The sequence below is a fragment of the Caretta caretta genome, chromosome 7 (assembly GCF_965140235.1).
Source record: "Caretta caretta isolate rCarCar2 chromosome 7, rCarCar1.hap1, whole genome shotgun sequence".
Lineage (NCBI taxonomy): Eukaryota > Metazoa > Chordata > Testudines > Cheloniidae > Caretta > Caretta caretta.
In genome coordinates, this window is record NC_134212.1 from 91,313,907 (window position 1) to 91,333,386 (window position 19,480).

Genomic DNA, 19,480 nt, shown 5'->3' on the forward strand with positions numbered 1-19,480 from the left:
GCTCACTTCATCGGATGCATACCGTGGAAACTGCAGCAGACATTATATACACACAGAGGACAGTGGGGTGGGAGGAGGTATTGTTTCATGATCTCTGTGTGTATATAATGTCTGCTGCAGTTTCCACGGTATGCATCCGATGAAGTGAGCTGTAGCTCACGAAAGCTCATGCTCAGATAAATTGGTTAGTCTCTAAGGTGCCACAAGTACTCCTTTTCTTTTTGCGAATACAGACTAACACGGCTGTTACTCTGAAACTTGAATTAAACCAGCCTTCATAGAGCGCAGTAGGGAAAGTGCTGCAGTCTGACAGCTTCAAGTGCACTGGTGTGGCCACATTTGTGGCACTTGCAGCAGCAATGGGAGTGGTGCATTATGGGCAGCTATCCCAGCATGCAAGTGGCTGCAACGTGCTTTTCAAATGGGGGTGGGGTGGGTGGAATGTGACAGGGAGTGTGTTGTGTGTAGGTGGGAGGAGAGAGAGTGGGTTTTTGGTGGGCTGAGAACATGTCAGCGTGCTGTCTTGTAAGTTCAGACAGCAGCAGACCCCACTTGCCCCCCCCACCCCCGCCTCTCTCTCTCTCACACAGCATTCCACACTGATGGTTGCTTTGTCTCGGAGCAGATAAGCAGCTGGCTGTCAGAAACGGAGCTTTCAAAGGGCATTTCTGCATTCCTACAGCCAATTCCAAACAATGACAAGAGTGGCCACTTGACTTAAGGGGATTATGGGATGTTTCCGGAGGCTGATCAGAGCACAGTAAAGCAACACCTCATTCACACTGGTGCCGCGGTGCTCCAGTGAGGGCGCAGCAAATGTTATTCCACTTGCCACTCTACGTGCCTTGCCAGTGTGGATGGGTAGTGAGCTAGTGCGCCTGGAGCTCCTTTATTGCACTGTAACTCGCAAGTGTAGCCGAGCCCTGAATGTCACGATCTTGTGCTAACAATACTGAGTAATATCTGTTTCTTAAATCTCTAAGTCCTCTGGAGTTTCTGCATTGGAGGTATATGTTGAGGGGAAAAAAGATGAAAAGGTATTAACTGCTGCATTTAGTGAGGAAGGGTAGCCTTGAGGTACCATACTGGGAGCCAGGTTCTACCTGATTTACCTGTCTCATAAACTGAAGGTTATGCTTAACCAGGCAAAAGTGCAGGAAATTTATCTGACTAGTCTCTTCAGCGCCCTTGAAAGATCCTGCAACTCTCCTTTCAACTACATCTAGTGGCCTCTGAAGTATCGTCACCAAGTACTGGCCTTCCTGTGGGGAAGTCAATCTCTTTGTGACTTGTTTTTTCCCCTCTGTAGAGTGAGGATAATAATGATGTGAGACTAGAGTACAAAATATTGTGGATTCAAATCCTCTAGAACATCTGTCATGTCCCTCTCAGCTACAGACAATCTAGAGAACAAAGGGGAAAAAAAACCCTTCAGAAAGGTTTCCAATTTCTCCTAAACATAATGGTTAAAATGATCAAAGGAGTCTGAGTCTTGGTGTTTGGTTTGTTTGAGAGTTAAGGTGGGTGAGGTAATAGCTTTTATGGGACCAACTTCTGCTCTTCTTCACGTCTAGGAAAGGAACTCCCAGAGTCACAGCAAAATGTGAGGTGAAACAGATTGTTTAGCATAAGTAGTTAGCACATTTTGGAAGGGACCTTTCAAGATAGAGCGGCCTGTTAACACCTCTGCAGTTATAGGAAAAAAAGGAGTTAGTGGGCTACAGATTGTTGTAATAAATAATAAATCCAATATCTCTGCTCAGTCCATGATTTTTGGTGTTTAGTAGAGTAATGAATTTAAGCTCCCTGGCTCATCTTTTGAACGTGTTGGACAGGTTTAATTTGAAAGGATTGATAGATAAGGGAGAAATGGAAAGGAAGCTAGGATATCATTTCCATCAGCTATTGAAAGACTAATATGGAATAAATCTGACCAGATGACAATATTTTGGCTTAAATTTATTCTTGATTAGTTGATTGCAGATATGGTTTTTTCTCACAAGGAATAATGAGTTAAATATTAAAAAGATATATTAATATTTTGTCCATATTTCCATTCCTGTGACTTTATTTTTTGTAAAAAAATATGGATTTATTCTAGTTCTAGAGTGGTCATTTGTCAATTTGTAAGCTAACTGGTGAACAATCATAACATTGCAGGTCAGAACATGGGACCAGTCATGACTGAAGGTCAGACTAGATGATCAGAATAATCCCTTCTGGCCTTAAAAAATCTATGTCTTTTATACTATCAGATATTTTGAGGTCTAATAATGACCATAGTAATCAGATTGCTGGGAGGATGGGATCATAATCATTTCCCCTTATCTATCTTTGGCTTGCGGTATTCTAGTCTGTCTCTAATAGAAGGCATTGCTACCACAATTAGCAATCTTAATTTTAATTATTTCATTTGGGGGAGATTTTTGACTTACTCTTTATAGTTGAGATTTTCAAAATACTAGGTCTCACTCTCACAAAAGAAAAACCACAGTAGTTGCAGTATTATCTTCTCAGTTTCTGTTTTCCAGGATTTTGTACAAAATGTTCTGCATTTAACAGTTTCAGATTTGGCTTTAGTTGCCATTTCAATGAGATGGCTCTTTTCCAATCAAAAATAAGTGAAAAAGCAAATGTTAGTCTGTCTCTTCAAATCCATCCTCACTTGGACAAAGGGTCCCATTTGTACGAGGAACACTTCCCTTTTTGCTAGGAAATGTGCCTATCATAGCAAAATTTTCCACAAAAATGAGCCTGTTTTACAGTTCTTAACAACATGCAAAAATGTTGAATTTCAGGATTTTCAATTTTATTGGAAAGGTTTTGCACACTGCAACTCATACCTTTGAGTCACTGAAGTCATCAGGAGTTGTGAATGGTTGTATGACATCAGAATTTTGTTTTTAGCTTCTTAAAAATGTATTTACTAAATGATAGCTATCTGTTCCTCTCCATTGCACAGTGGGGAAGGAAGCAGACATCATCAGAAAGGGGCTAAGGGTTACAAAGAGGGGAAAGACAACTATGTGGTAATATCCTTCCCCTATAGTGTAGCTACACTTACTCTCTGTGGTCTCTACACAATAGCTGCATTGTTGTGGGTACATTGCAAGAGACAAGGTAGAGGTGTCTAAGCAACACGTGACTTTACATGGTATTTTCCCTGCATGCAGCAGTATAACTTACCATGTAAGAAGGCATGGTCAACCAATGGCTATGCAGCAGAGACAAGAAATGAGTAGGCTCTGGAGAGGAGGGAAGTGCAGACAGGTCCAGCTGTCTGAATTGCCCCTGATATTCCTGCCAATCTCAGCCTTCTATTAGAAGTACCTCTCATGATGCCTGGCTGTTCTGCTTTGGCACTGGCCCTGTCTCCCAAAGAGGTCAAAGCAATGACTCAGAAAGGGGAGATCAGTTCTGTGGCTCTGTGCTTCCTCAGTTTTACACATGCAGAGGAGTACAAGATTCAAAGACATACTGTATATTCAAAATTCATGTTCAGGATCATGTTCGGGTTGTGATTGTTTTCAGTATGCCTGTAACAAACAGTACATGTTGGTGGCTCTTGGTAAGAGCTACCATCTTACTGCAATGTAGTATGAGCATGTAATTTGAGACACCACTCAGCAGATGCTGCAACACAGACTACTTTGTCAGCCTGAGTGGTAACATAGGTCACAGTCCTGCGAAGATGGGTACGCATGAGTAGTTTCACTGATGTCTATACACATGTAAAGTTAAGCACGTGCATAAGTCTCTGCATGATTGAGGTCTTACTTTGATTTACACATTGTGATAAAAGCTATTGTGAGTTTTAGGGTCTTAAATGGGCCAAAGACTTTAAATTTCATTAATTAAACTGACTAGAATGAACACTACTGTTAATGACCATTTAAAAACTTTTTTCTTAGTGAATAAGATAGCTGTGATGAATTTACCTATAGCTACAACTACTTTGTATCTTTTTGTTTATACATAATAATACAAAGTACCTTTCCCCACCAAAATAGACTTTTCCCCCTCTCCTAAATTATGACAACTACACTTTATCAAGTCCCGGCAGTATGTGGCCTTGTCATACAACACAACAGAGGTATGCAGTTATCAGATTTCAACCCAACCCTCGTCATGCGTCATTTCTTAGCTGGCAATTCCACACAATACAATTGTCTGAGGATATTCCTGTTCTCAGCACTTTCTCTGTTGCTTAATTTCTAAGAACAGCTTTATACAGCAACCATCTTCCTTTAACAGTGCAAAATTTTTGCTTGCCAGCTACGTGTAACTGATACATGTACAGCTGATCCTAGTCAGAAATGACTGCTGACTCTCACAAGAATTCTAGGGCAAACAATTTTATAAAGGAAGGGAAAATACCTAAATTCTTGTATGGTGATACAATATAAATATCGCTCTCTCTCTTTTTCTTCCAAGCAGCAGGGTCTGGATTTTGGTACTTTAATTTCCTTATTGGAGATTTAATGACACAACTGGTTCTAAATATATAAATGTAGGCAGTTTACTCAATCAAATTCTGAGTAACTGCATTCACTCCATAACATTCTTCACAAAGATTCCTTTAAAAAGGGGCTTGCATAAAGCAAAATTGAAAGGACAGCATAGCTGAGTACAGGTACATGAGGCATACTATATTCTTTGCTCACCCAAGCTCTTTATAAATTCAGCTGGAGATCTGGGTGCTCAAGGAATACAGAGGGGGGTACTTACTTTTCCTGGATTCCCTTTACTACTATGTAAGGTGTGCTTTCTAATTAGGGCATTTCCCCTTGTAGTTCAGTTCGTCTTTCTGCTTGAAAATGCAGTGAAGTCATTATCTTGTGTTTATGACTCCATGGTTTGTTGCAGAGGAAACTATTGACAAGTCACAAATTCAGCATTTTGTGGCTTCAATACAGGATGAAAAAGGAGACGGGCTGTGAGGGAGAAAAGCCCTCGTTAAAACAAATGGCTTTGGTAATTAAAGTTGATATGACAAATTATGTTTAAAAAAAAGTGAAGGGTGAATGGATTTATATTCCTCCGTGAGATAGTGATTTCCTTCCCAGTTAAAACCATCCAATTCAAAATCGCTCAGCTTTTAAGGAAATTGGTCTTCAAATAAACCATTCATATATTTCAATCGAAGTCCATTTTAACAACCATGTTATATTGCTCTTGATTTCTGGTGATATCATATTCTAATGGAGAAAATAAATTCTAAGGAATTCCTGTTCTGAAGAGAGAATGTACCCTGATTGAATCGCAGAACAGTATTTCCAGGCTGGTTTCATTGCCCTGCAGGGCATAGTTGCTTGTCACAGTGTTTGCCCCATGAGAAGGACAAAAGAACTGGAAGGGTGTAAATTACAGAAATCTGAATCACCGCTCTAAGAGACTTTGCTCCAGGCAACTCTGCACAAAGACACCCCATGAAGTTTGTGAATTCTTAGAAGTCAATACGAGGAGCATGGATGAATGAAGTAAGAATACTGATTTTTGCGTGTGTCTTTTTTTCTGAGTCACTGAATCCATGGCTGTTGAATTGCAGCTTTCATTTTGACAAGAGACACCTTGTTTAAATTGAAAGTCTACCACTAACTCCAACAGACAGAATGTGAAGCCTGGCTGCATGGTACGTAAGAGACAGCAGGACAGATTCTGAAATGAGTAACACGAGTGTAAATCTTGAGTAATTTAATTGATTTTGATATTTTCCATTGCATTTAGTGAAGTTAATCTGGATTTACGCTGAGGTATCAGAGATCAGAATAAAGATCAGTTTCTCAATGATGTACTATGTTTCAATAGATACAATACATTGGTAAAACTCTTCCTATTTTTTCCAAGACCTCTTTCTCCCTTCAGAAATATCAAAGGTAAAAAATACTGCTCAATTACTGTAATTTGTCATCCTCTGCCCCTGAGCAGGACCTGTGAGGAGACAGTTTATAAATAAAGCTTCTTCAACGCTGCATCACAAAGGTTCGTTTCAACTAAGACTGTGCTTACTAGTCAGTGTGTATTAAATCAAGTAACAACTGAATTCATTTCTCACTTGAATACATTTATTTCAAAAGTGATCAGTGTTTTGCAGCTGCTCTGTATTTTTAATTTTTTTAAAGTTCTTGTTTGGAATTTGAAGTGTTGTGTCCATGCATTGCTCCTCCAAGAGTGACATGGGCACGTTTACAACGCTTTCCACTATTCCTGGCAATAGGTTTCATGAGAAAGTTCCACAGCTTGGTCTCAATGGTCTTTTAAACATGACACGTTTCAGAGTAACAGCCGTGTTAGTCTGTATTTGCAAAAAGAAAAGGAGTACTTGTGGCACCTTAGAGACTAACCAATTTATTTGAGCATAAGCTTTCGTGAGCTACAGCTCACTTCATCGGATGCATACTGTGGAAAGTGTAGAAGATCTTTTTATATACACACAAAGCATGAAAAATATCATACACATTGTAAGGAGAGTGATCACTTTAGATAAGCTATTACCAGCAGGAGAGTGGGGTGGGAGGAGGTATTTTTTCATGCTTTGTGTGTATATAAAAAGATCTTCTACACTTCCCACAGTATGCATCCGATGAAGTGAGCTGTAGCTCACGAAAGCTTATGCTCAAATAAATTGGTTAGTCTCTAAGGTGCCACAAGTCCTCCTTTTCTTTAAACAACATGGACCATTTGAAGTCTGGCTTCCTTTGTGATTTGTACGGTGCTGCACATGTCCAGGTTTTTGTTTGTTTAAATAGATATACCTAACAGAAATACTTTGATATTAAAAGCAGAAGCGCTATGAAGCATATTTAGATACTTCATAAAAGCTAAAGTTTAAGAAAATGTTTAGGTTTAGTGTAACTTACAATGTAACATTAGTAACGGACACTATTAAAGAAAGAAACCATAGTGATTTCATTGTTGTATTAGATATTGGCTTCTTGTCAGAGCTTTCAGATACCCCCAAAAGATGCAGGGTCTTATTAAGAAAAAGCAGTCTGAGTGGTAGTAACTTCTTGGACACATGGGCTAATATGTGTGCTCTGAGGGCAGGTCTACACTTAGCCACGCAGCTGTGCGAGTACTGCCGTAGTGCTTCAGTGGAGACGCTATTATGCTGCTTGGAGAGCTGCTCCCTTCGGTGTAGTTAATCCACCTTCCGGAGAGGCAGTAGCTAGCTCAACGGCAGAACTCCTGGGCTTAGGTCGGTATAACGGCGTCACTACGAGATGTGGAGTTTTCACATCCCTGAGCAACGTCGTTATACCGATGTAAGTTTATCGTATAGGCCTGGCTTGAGAGTATGCAGTGCAGTTGTAGTGGATATTTGAGAGACAAGGTGGGTGAGGTAATAACAGTAGGAAGAGTGGCCTCTTAGAATATATACTAACTACGTATATACGTGCAGTCTCCACCCACCAACTGTCCTATGCCTGCAGAGGTGTTAACAGGCCACTCTACCTTGATCGGTCCCTTACAATATGCTAAACAATCTATTCCACCTTGCTGTGACCCTGGGAGTGCCTTTACCAGACTTGAAGAAGAGCTCTATGTGGCTCAAAAACTTGTCTGTATCACCAACAGAAGTTGGTGCAATAAAAGATATTACCCCACCTTGTCTGCTCTCAGAGTGACATTTTTTTCCCCTTGCTGCAAACCAGAAGAATACCTAATACTTCCAAATGGCTAAATACGACTTAGGCTATATCTACACTGCACACCTTACAGCGGCACAGCCGTGTCACTACCGCCGCGCCGCTGTAGGGTACGCAGTGTAGCCGCTCTTTGTTGGCAGGAGAGAGCACTCCCAACGAGGGGCGGTAGCTTTGTCAGCGGGAGACACTCTCAAAGCGCTGTCCACACCAGTGTTTTTCTTCGGTAAAACTTCTGTTGGTCAGGCTTTTTCACACCCCTGGCCAACAAAAGTTTTACCGACGAAAGTGCAGTGTAGACATAGCCTTAGTGGAGGGGCTAACTAAAATAAAATTTTAAAATAAGTGTCTAACTTCAGTAGGGAATGTCTGTTGTATTCATGTAGATTTAATATATGGCCAAAGGTGTTAACATGACCCAATCACTGTCCAACATTAAACCGTGCTAAACAAGGTGTGCGGTTTGGCATACAGAGATCTCAGCCTGCTTATTACCATGGCAAATGCACCATTAAAATTATTTTAATCTTTTATTAAAGATAAAGAAAAGAAGGAAGAATATTTGAAATGTAAAACATTGAATAAGGCTTTCATTTTAACAGCATCCCGAGTTCCCTTTCTGTTTAGCTGGAGAGTTTTGGAAGAAAAAACACCCTTGTTTGACAGTCTCTTAGATGGTAATAAACTGTCTTGAGAAGAAGGTAGCTGCTGCTGCTATTGTAAAGCCCAATTCCATTTCATCCCAGCTGGTGGTTGGGATTCGGCTGTAGCTGGTAGAGGTGGAGATATCATCTGGGTCCATTTCTCTGGCCCAATCTAGTCAAGACACCTTTCAGGCTTTCGTTATCCTGATCCGGGATCCCCAGATGGTGGGGATAGCAGCCATGACGGCAAAGTTTCTCCAGTAGTCTCCAACTGTACTTTCACATTCCCGTCCTCCCCCCACCCCCTGGTCTCTATTTTTCTTTTTTTTCTTTAAGGAACCCAAAAGTGAGTGGTGGGTGGAATCTCCCATCTCCTCATTATTTTGTCCACCAGTTAGGCCTAATATCCGACACATCAATTTTGGTTCATTAATTTCCGAAGCCACATTTTCTTGTTTATGAAGGATGATCTTAACACAGCCCTAAGTTTATATCAGTGAGCCTTTTTGTTTGGACTAATTTAGGCTTTCTTTCTCCCATTAGTATCTTTTCCCATTCTCATTTGTTGTTGTGACTGTATGAACGTTCATGTACTTTTTACAGTTGAGCTCACAATTTGGGCCTAAAAATTTACCCTATCATCACAAAATGTCTGACCAATTACAACATGACTTCACAGAACTAGAGTAGGTTAAAAATATCTGACATTTCGACAGTTATTTCTCAAAGAAATTAGACAATTTTTTATTCATTTATTTCAGGTCTGGTCTTATTGAATTAGTTGTTTATTTAAATGTATACATAGAAATATCACTGCCATTGTACGTCTATAAATGGTCTATCAAAACAAAGTATCTAAATCTAGAGTTTACTGTAGTTTAATCGTGGCTACTTAAATTATGTGTGTTTTAATTAGGGCTGCCGATTAATCGCAGTTAACTCACACGATTAACTCAAAAAAATTAATCACAATTAAAAAAATTAATCTTGATTAATTGCAGTTTTAATCGCACTGTTAAACAATTGAATACCAATTGAAATGTATTAAATATTTTGGATGTTTTTGTATATTTTCATATATATTGTATTCCGTGTTGTAACTGAAATCAAAGTGTATATGGTTTTGATTACAAATATTTGCACTGTAAAAATGAAAAATAGTATTTTTCAATTCACCTCATACAAGTACTGTAGTGCAATCTCTTTGTCGTGAACGTGCAATTTACAAACGTAGATTTTTTTTTTGTTTCATAGGTGCACTCAGAACCAAAACAATGTAAAACTTCAGAGCCTAGAAGTCCACTCAGTCCTACTTCTTGTTCAGCTAATTGCTCAGACAAGTTTGTCTATATTTTCAGGAGATGCAGCTGCCCTCTTCTTATTTACAATATCACCAGGAAGTGAGAACAGGCATTTGCATAGCATTTTTGTAGCTGGCATTGTAAGGTATTTAGGTGCCAGATATGCTAAACATTCGTATGCCCCTTCATGCTTCGGCCACCATTGCAGAGGACATGCTTTCATGCTGATGACGCTTGTTAAAAAAATGTGTTAATTAAATTTGTGACTGAACTCCTTGGGGGAGAATTGTATGTCCCCTGCTCTGTTTTACCCGCATTCTGCCATATATTTCATGTTATATCAGTCTTGGATGATGACCCAGCACATGTTGTTCATTTTAAAAACACTTTCACTGGAGATTTGATAAAACGCAAAGAAGGTACCAATGTCAGATTTCTAAAGATAGCTACAGCATTCAACCAAAGGTTTAAGAGTCTGAAGTGCCTTCCAAAATCTAATTGGGACAAGGTGTGGAGCATGCTTTCAGAATTCTTAAAAGAGCAAGTCTTAAAGAAGTTTTAAAAAGAAACTACAAAACCCAAACCACCAAAAGAGAAAATCAAGCTTCTGTTGGTGGCATCTGACTCAGATGATGAAAATGAACATGCGTTGGTCCGCACTGGTTTGGATTGTTATCGAGCAGAATCCATCATCAGCATGGACACATGTCCCCTTGAATTGTGGTTGAAGCATGAAGAGACATATAAATCTTTAGCACGTCGGGCACATAAATATCTTAAATACTGGCTACAACAGTGCCATGAGAACGCCTTTTTCTCACTTTCAGGTGACATTGTAAACAAGAAGCGGGCAGCATTATCTCCTGCAAATGTAAACAAACTTGTTTGTCTGAGTGATTGGCTGAGCAAGAAGTAGGACTGAGTGGACTTGCAGGCTCTAAAATTTTACTTGGTTTTATTTTTGAATGCAGTTTTTTTTGTACATAATTCTACATTTGTAAAATCAACTTTCATGATAAAGAGATTGCACTACAGTACTTGTACTAGGTGAATTGAAAAATACCATTTCTTTTGTTTTGCAGTGCAAATACTTGTAATCAAAAATAAATATAAAGTGATCACTGTACACTTTTGAATTCTGTGTTGTAATTGAAATCAATATATTTTAAAATGTAGAAAACATCAAAAACATTTAAATAAATGGTATTCTATTATTGTTTAACACTGCAATTAATTGCGATTAATTATTTAATCGTGCAATTAATCACGTTTAATTTTTTTAATCGCTTGACAGCCCTAGTTTTAATGTTTTTAGTGTAGCTACTGTATCATAGCATATCAGGGTTTCAGGGGACCTCAGGAGGTCATCTAGTCCAACCCCCTGCTCAAAGCAGGGCCAATCCCCAATTTTTGCCCTAGATCCTTAAATAGCCCCCTCAAGAATTGAACCCACAACCCTGGATTTAGCAGGCCAATGCTCAAACCACTGAGCTATTCCACATATCCTAACTCTGAACCTGGAAAGCCATCACAACTTTATTATTGTTATCACACTGTTATGTAATTCTCCTCGGTGACTTTTATACACTTTTTCTTTACATTTGTTATCCACTAAAGCAATGGCACATTCTTCTCTAGTTGCTGCTTCTGTACCTTTTCTATAGTTGCTAGAGTGCGCTCTGTTTAAGAGGATCAAGAATCAACTTCTCTTCAGGCAGCAAAGGGTCAAAGAACTGAGGCATGATACATTATTCTCTGAACCACTAATCTGGCAAATATTGAACTATTTTAAGTGCATCTCTTTTCTGGTCCAGTAATTGGCTGTGTGTGTTAGTTAAATTCATTGACGTTAACTTGGTGTTACAACTTAGTGTTTACAGCCCAGATGCAAAAGTATATATTAGACAATCCTATGAGGTAACAAATCTAGTGACATGAGATATGTACATTTGTATGTCCACCTGTATTCTTTCTAGCACTCTCTTCTTTCTTCCTTTCACATGTACAGGCTGTTTATTTCTGGTTGCACCACTTTTAGGGTAGGCAACACATTTTATTGGTACTTCATCTCTAGAAGCAAAGAAAGAAATCCTTCTCTGAGCTTGCAGAAAGCTGTCAGTAACATCTTCTGAATTTAAAGCCAGTGTTACTTGACTAGTAATAAATAAAGATAAATATACCACCTAAGAAACACAAAAAGCAGATTATGATCTAATTAAGTAAATAATAATGTTATCAGTCATCTTGCACTGGATGCTGGATTTTCTATTACATTCGGGCCCAACGCTGTGCGGCACAAGTGTGTCAGTGAGGGGAGAGGGAGCCACTGTTTGCCTGCATGGTAGGATTGCAGTGTAACAGTGTGGGGGGCAGGGATGAGGACAGTGATGGGGACATGCAGGCAGCAACTACCCTGGCTGGCACACTATAGCCCCACAGACGTGATCTTTTGCCTTGGAGAGACACTCAGATCCTTGACTAGCCCAGTGGGTAATGCAGCTGACTCTAGGCAGTGAGTACATTCTGCTTCTTTTTAGAAGAGCAGTGAGATGTGTCCCACCCCATGGTCTCCAGAGCCCCAGTGATCAACCTTACTCACTCCACTCTGCACCTGGATGACCTATCAAATGTATGTTGGATGGTTGGGGGCAGTGCTGGGTGAAAGAATTTTGGGCCCTATGCAGTATGGCAACTGGAGCTGTGTGTGTTCCCCCAGTGGGGTGTGGGATATCAGGTCCTGCCCCTGGGGGTGTTGGAGAGTGAGCCTCCTCCATGTTCACCCCACAGCAGCTCCTATCCTGCAGGGCTGGCCTGGGTCCTAATCTAACGTGTTGGCTCTTGCCACAGCATGCAGGCAGGGCCAACCCCCATGTGATGCCCCACCCCCTTCTTGGTGCTGGATGGTTTGTAGTTGTTGTGGGCTGTGTGTGTTCCCTCCCTCCCCTGGTGGTAGTAGGGTCCCTCTGAGATGTGGGGGGGGGCTGGTTCATATTGGTTAATCTGGGGGACACACTAGGTGGTGATATTACTCTACTCTGTCACCTCCATGACTTCAGATAGTAAGGACAGGATTTTATTCTGAATATGTACTATATAGCTCCTGAAGAACTTCTTGATGTAGGCCAAGATTTTCAAACATGGGTGCCTAAAGTTAGGCTCCCAAGTCAGGTTAGGCACCTAAATAAATGGCCTGATTTTTCAAAAATACTGACTTCACTGGGGGTTGCTGGGTACTCAGTACCTCTGGGGAAAAAAGGGCACTTATTTAGGTACCTAACTATGGATTTAGCAGCTCAACTTTTGGCAACCACATCTGAAAAGTGTGCTTGTAACTGTTACAGCCACTTGTTATACAGGTTCTGTGTGCTGGGTTCCCAGTCAGAGGGATGCTGGAACAATTTTTATGGCGGGGGTGCTGAGAGCCATTGAATCAAACTGTAAACCCTGTTTATAATGGAAACCACGTCATGCCAGGGGTTGCTGCAGCACCCGCAGTTCCAGCACCTATACGCACGGGTCTCATTGAGAGTTTTGGGCAAAGATCAAGAGCTGACAATACTGTGTATTCCTAGGGTAAAATTTTCAGACATGCCTAGGGGCCTTTCTAAAGGTACTGCGTTGCCCAGTATGACATTTCAAAAGTATCTTTTACCTTTTCAGCTTGTAACACCAGATGAAATCAATGGGCAAAAAGATAGTGGAATCAGGCCATCAGAAAAGTTTCCTTTATCGTAGAACAGCAAAATTCCAGGGTCCTCAAAATTTATTTCCATTCAAACAGATATAAGCAATTTTTGATGCTTTTTCTAAAGTAAAATGTAGGCCAATCAGGTCAACAATACACTAAAATTTAACATCATGGTAACATTCACCATAGAACTAAAATGATATGTAAACAGCTTCATAAATTAGTCTTTAAAGCCTCCACAATACATATGGCAGAATCTATGCACCCATCAAAGTTGGAATGAGTAAATCCATCGCCCCCACACACCAGGAGAGGTTTCATATGAAGAGTCATTTGTCCTGGACAACTGGGGATGGCTTTTGTAACCTGCAAATATATATGGGAAGAAGGATAAGCAAATATTTATTACTCTGCATACTGTATCAGGGTCTGGCAATAAGGGCCAAAATATCACACACAATGTTGACATTTTGGTTTTGCTCATGAAAATACTTTACAGCCAAACTATATGATCACCTTACTCTCATAAGTAGTGCCAGTGACCATTTGGCCCTTAGGAAGCACTTAGCTATGACCTTAGATCATTCATATACTCCTCCCCACATTATTATAATATTAATTATTTATGATTATGTTTATTATGTGCTATGGGTTTTCCAAATAATCAAGAGGGATGGTCCCTGCTCAGAGGAGCTCAAAGGACAGAGACAATTAGACGCAAGTTAGGGGAATGATGGTGAGCAATTTACATAGATGTCAACTTGTTTCACTGTTAGGAAGTGCAGCTGAAGTGGATCTACAAGAGGGATTTAAACATGGACAGGCTAAAGGCCTTGTGAATGATCCAGGGAGGTTGTATCATGCATGAAAAAGACAAATAATTGATTGTGAGAAACAAACGACATTTTCTTCTCAACTACAAAAATTGACCATTCCTTTGTAAAGTGCTTTGAGATCTACCAGTGAAACACAAGAGCTAAGGATTGTTATGATTTGTAGACTAATGGGTAAATATGCTTAAGATTATTCTGTAATATGACTCCCAAATGCATAAACATTCATTTAATTTTTTTAAAGTAAGAGCTTCTTATAGGCCCTCTTAAAAAAAGAAAAGAAAGTAAACTGTATATTTCAAAAATAATTCCGCCCTAGTTAGGCTGAATCCTTGCATGCTAGTTTCCTACCTGCAGAAAATTTTCATGGCCACTTACGAACACCACTACAAATAGAAATTTGTAACCGAGACATCCTCTGGACTTTTGTGTCCTGGGCATGAGCAGGTACTGCTATAATTCCATACAATCCCTTTATTTAGAAATCAATGTACTTTCAGCCAAATAAATACTATACTTAGGAGTGTGTGTGTATGTGTGTGTTTGCTTGTGACTGTGGTCTTCAGAGATAGAACTGCACTAAGTATTAAGAGCAGAAATATCTCACTCTTCAAAGAATTGTAAAATCAATTCAAGAGAAAAGGGAGACTTTTTGGATTTGCAATAGCATGTGCAGACTAATTTTCTGAAAACTGTAAAGAGAATACCAGGCAACTAGTTAGATATTATTTGTATAGCATGTCAAAGAGTCTAGTCACATTTCTAAAACCTAAGGTCAGAATTGCCCTTTGGTATGAATGAATGTTTGTGGTATAAGCCATTTCAGCATGTTGGCTGATGCAGGCTTCTATACACACTGCCATCCCAGAACCTACTAATTTGACATAAATGGGCTAAATACAGAGACATGCATGAATCTCCCTTTAACTCCCCATGTGTATCTGAGATAAAAAATTTGGTTCCATAGCCGTGCTTTGACCTGGGCAAGTCAGAATGGACCTGAGAACCTTGTAAATAGTGAGGAGTCATGTGCATGTAACCTAGGGTGGAATACTTGTGGCACCTTAGAGACTAACAAATTTAGTTCGTCTCTAAGGTGCCACAAGTCCTCCTTTTCTTTTTGCGGATACAGACTAACACGGGCTGCTACTCTGAAATCTAGGGTGGAATGTGGCTCACATGTGTTTCTAACTTGTTCATTGTGTGTTCTTTTTTGGGAAAAGGCTGTTCTGTGGAATTCCCAAGGTACTTATTTTAGCATCTATAGGCCTGTTTACCGAAACACAGAGTAATATAAACAAACGGAGCAGAGACCAGCACAAACACTGATGCAAATGGCAATAACTGTTTACATGTTTATAGATATGGAATTTGTCCAGTCTCTTTAAAAGGCTAGAACCACAGATCTATGTCAACAGTTCAAACTTTCTGTCTAGAGTTTAACAAACTTCCAGCACAGATAAAAGAAACTACACTGAATTATTAAAAGGGCATCTTCATCTCACTTTCTCATGTCCAACTAGTTTAGAAACCTTAAACATGCTTATTTACAATCTTTCTTCATCTGCATCATAAAGTGTTGTGTATTTTTATGGTACTGAGAAATAAATAATAATATATGTGAGGATCTCCATGGCACTTTCAACTTTTTTACTTCCCTTATCTGCATTGGACTAAACTCTTTTCTAACTGAGGAGAGGTGGATGCAAACTCCCTCTGGAGTATACAAAACCATCCCTGAGGCAAGCAGAGGTGTTACTTATAAGTGACAGCAGCTTCAAACAACCATGTAGTTGTACTGTACATAATGTAAACCACAGAATGCTATTCTGGCAACAGGTGAAAAATGGGATACCAGTCAAGGATGCTGTTGGGAAAACACACAGACCTCATAGGACACATTTGTCTTAACATCAGTTACAGATGAAGATACTACTTATCACTCGTGATGCTGCATTATTTTATATTTTCTTATCACAAAGACTGGCAAACATAAAAAACTTTACACTTTTTATTTTTGTAAAAATGTATATAATATGACAGATTAACAAAGAATTAATATCAGCATTTGTATCATAAATGTAAAAATGATACACAACTGAAGTGTCCCACATTGGAAAATAGTGGGGATGAAGTAGTGGGGGAGGGAAATGCCATGAGTACAGATAAGATTCCATCCTCCCCCTATTTTCTGACTATGAAAATTTTTGTTTCAATTTTTCACTGAAATTTATTTTTCATCACAATTTTCTGATCAACGCTATCCATGCGAGCCATGGCACATTCCTTCATAATGATCCATCTGATATTTGCATGTCTGAAACAGCAATGTAATTCTAATTTAAGAATGACACTTCTATATACACTTTCTGGCAAGATTAAAGAGCAATAGTTTTGCATATTAAATAGAATGCATCACTGGGCAAAAAACTGAATAAGCAGTTATGCTTTACATTATATAGATCTCTCTATCACACTGTATATATTTTACTACACTTTATAATACTTGAAAATAATGTTAACATATGGCGGGGTGGCCAACCTGAGCCTGAAAAGGAGCCAGAATTTACCAATGTACATTGCCAAAGAGCCACAGTAATATGTCAGCAGCCTGCTGCAGCACCTCCCCCTCCTTCCCCGCACCTCCCGATCAGCTGTTTCGTGGCATGGAGGAGGCTCTGGGGGGGAAGAGGGAGGGCACTGCAGGGTCAGGGGAGGGCATGGGAAGGGGTGAAGTGGGGGCAGGGCCTGTGGCAGAGCCAGGGGTCGGGCAGGGAGCACCCCCCGGCACATTAGAAAGTTGGCACCTGTAGCTCCAGCCCCAGAGATGGTGCCTAGACAAGGAGCCGCATATTAACTTCTGAAGAGCTGAATGTGGCTCCGGAGCCACAGGTTGGCCACCCCGACATATGGCATTGCTTTTACCTGTTTTATAGAATTTGCTCTCCATTCCCACCACCCACGTTCCTTCTCTTTTTGTTTGCTCTCTCTTCACTATTTGTAAAATTGTCATATTACAATCCTGCATAGGAATCCGCCCAGATTCTAAATTTTCAATGTCTTGTGATAGTCAGTGAATGTTCTTTTTTGTCTATACAGTGCTCTCTCTCTCGTGTTTCATTACCTTTAAATATTTTTTTATTATAAAATAGGTATTTTGGGGGGGGGGAGGGGCAATGATCATTTGCAGTATAGGCACATAGACACAAAGTATTGGTAATAGTTATTTGCTGTGAAAATGACTGTGAAGTCTGTAGGTCTGATCCACAGCCCACTGAAATCTATAGGAATCTTTCAGTGGGATTTGGATCAAGTCCTATAATAATGTTTGTCTCCTACATGTGTAGGACAGTGAAATACTTACGGAAGAGTGATTGATTGGATGGACCACAGCTAATAGGGGGCTTAGGGAAAGCTGGGTTGGGGTGCTAATGGGTGCTGCATACAGGAGTACTATTTCCTCCCTCTTCCTAGGTTCTGGTTGGAGAGGTGGCGCTATTGAAGGATGGTGTGGAGCCAACTGATTGTTATGTGCATCAGCTTCTTTGGTGCCCAGGCAGCCTGTACTATCCTTAAACGGTACCTGCAGCCTGCTTTTCTCCTGGAGCTCCTCATGGCATGAGTTGGGAGGAGTGATGAGAGCAGCAGTAGGAGGAGGAAGTGATTTTTCACATTCCCTGTCTCTCAGCCTGGGTCCTTGCAGCTGCATACTATGAAGCAGTCTGACATTTGTTTTAAATGTGCGAATTTTGACTGAAATCCCTTGCCAGACTCTAGTAATTCACCTTGTAATGGTGACCCACAGCTAAGAACTGGTGATGTGGTAAATTGGTGAATTCTCAGTAGGGCTTTCATCTGCATTAGTATGGGTTATTTTCCTTTCATGGCTATGGTTCAAACAAACCATGGGGTACAGTACACTACAAATCACTTACAGAATATGGCCATGCAGCAGCTTTAGCTTTGTAATAACAGAAGGAATCTGCTTTTATGAAACTGTTTTAAGCCACAACATCGTGTAGCCAGTTGATTTCACTCCATTCCATCTCTTAACCCCCCCGCCCCTCCAAACCTACGAAAAACAAGCCCAGATAAAAGCAGCCTCTCTGGATGGCAAAGAATACAGTAGATAATGAATCATGCACTGTATTATAGTGACATCTGCTACTGCCAGTGTAGTTAGGGATCTGTAAGACCGTTAAAAAACCCCATATTGATGGGCTCACTTGGCTGAAAAAATTTGCTTTGCCCTGAAATGTAATGTAGGGCCAGATTGTAGCTTTTAAAGCCACAGCTGCTCAAGGGGTATGCAGAGGGGCACTGCACTAATGGCAGTCTCTGCAGGCAATCTGCCTGCAGAGAACAGAGGCACAGAATGTTCCCAGGGATGCTGAGGACTGCACACAAGCTGCAGTGTGTTGCACCCCCATAATAATAATCACCAATCTAAGTTATTCCCTCCTCTGGTCTTCACAGTGCATCTTTCCTTCCGAGTGTTTGTATTTCAGATGCACAGCATACCAGGACAGCAACAGTCTTTAGCTTTGTGCCTTGTTCAGTGCTGAGTATATCGCCAGTATTAAGTAAATAAAAAGTCTGTCCCCAGACCACCAGCCACCGCAGAAAGCCTGCCCCACCTATACCTTTTTTGGGTTTCCTCCACCAATCAATGCACCAACATTTTCTCCCTTAGTCCAGGTTCCGGAAGTGCAAGGTATGGGATTTAAGGAATGTGAAGGTAGGGTGGGCTCACCCAGTCTCTTCTCTACAGCCCCTGCTTTATGTATCCCATGAGTGGCTAGAATCTCTCAACATCTTGAGAAAGAAAATTACAATTTTGGGCTCATATATGTAATACTATCAATTCAGAACTGTGGCCTGGGGCCCTACCTGAGAGGTATTATAAAATCCTTATTATTGCCATTATCAGTAGAATGGCATCTACCCAAATGGGCTGAGTGAGGTTTGTTTGCTGTCCCCTGAGAGCAAAGATGGGAACTGGACTCCTAGGAACCACTCTTGTTCCCACATAATTTCTCCTTTCTCTCTTCAGTCCTTCCTCATTTTTAGTCCCTCCCTCAGAAACTGTGCGTTACAATAACCAATCCTCTTGAGGAAGAGGGCTAGGCATGGCTTCTTACATTAGCGAGAAGGGTCACTCACACACAGCTGGATGTCTGATAGGCATATTATTCAGGAAAAATGACTCGCTTTCAATCTCTTTAACATATAGCCCAGTACAGCAGATTATGGACAGAGTGGCAGCCTTAATTCTTTATTGCCTGAGGTTTAGACAGCAGATCCTTAATAAATGTCCAGTGTATGTTTTTGTTATGTGCTTTAGAATATATCTGAACTACCCTTCTCA

At 40.3% G+C, this 19,480-nt stretch overlaps 1 protein-coding gene across 10 annotated transcripts in view; it reads right to left on the reverse strand.

Annotated features, from left to right (window-relative positions):
- RNLS (renalase, FAD dependent amine oxidase) overlaps window positions 1-19,480 on the reverse strand; it is a 296,512-nt gene that overhangs the window by 139,242 nt on the left and 137,790 nt on the right. For 2 of the 10 annotated variants that reach the window (XM_048856447.2, XM_048856448.2), the window contains exon 7: window positions 13,295-13,645. The exons of the other annotated variants lie outside the window; for them this stretch is intronic. In XM_048856447.2, the coding sequence (XP_048712404.1) occupies window positions 13,493-13,645 (153 nt within the window). In that variant the 3' untranslated portion in view covers window positions 13,295-13,492. Of the gene's footprint in view, window positions 1-13,294; window positions 13,646-19,480 lie in introns of those variants that run through there. 10 annotated transcript variants of the gene reach the window in all.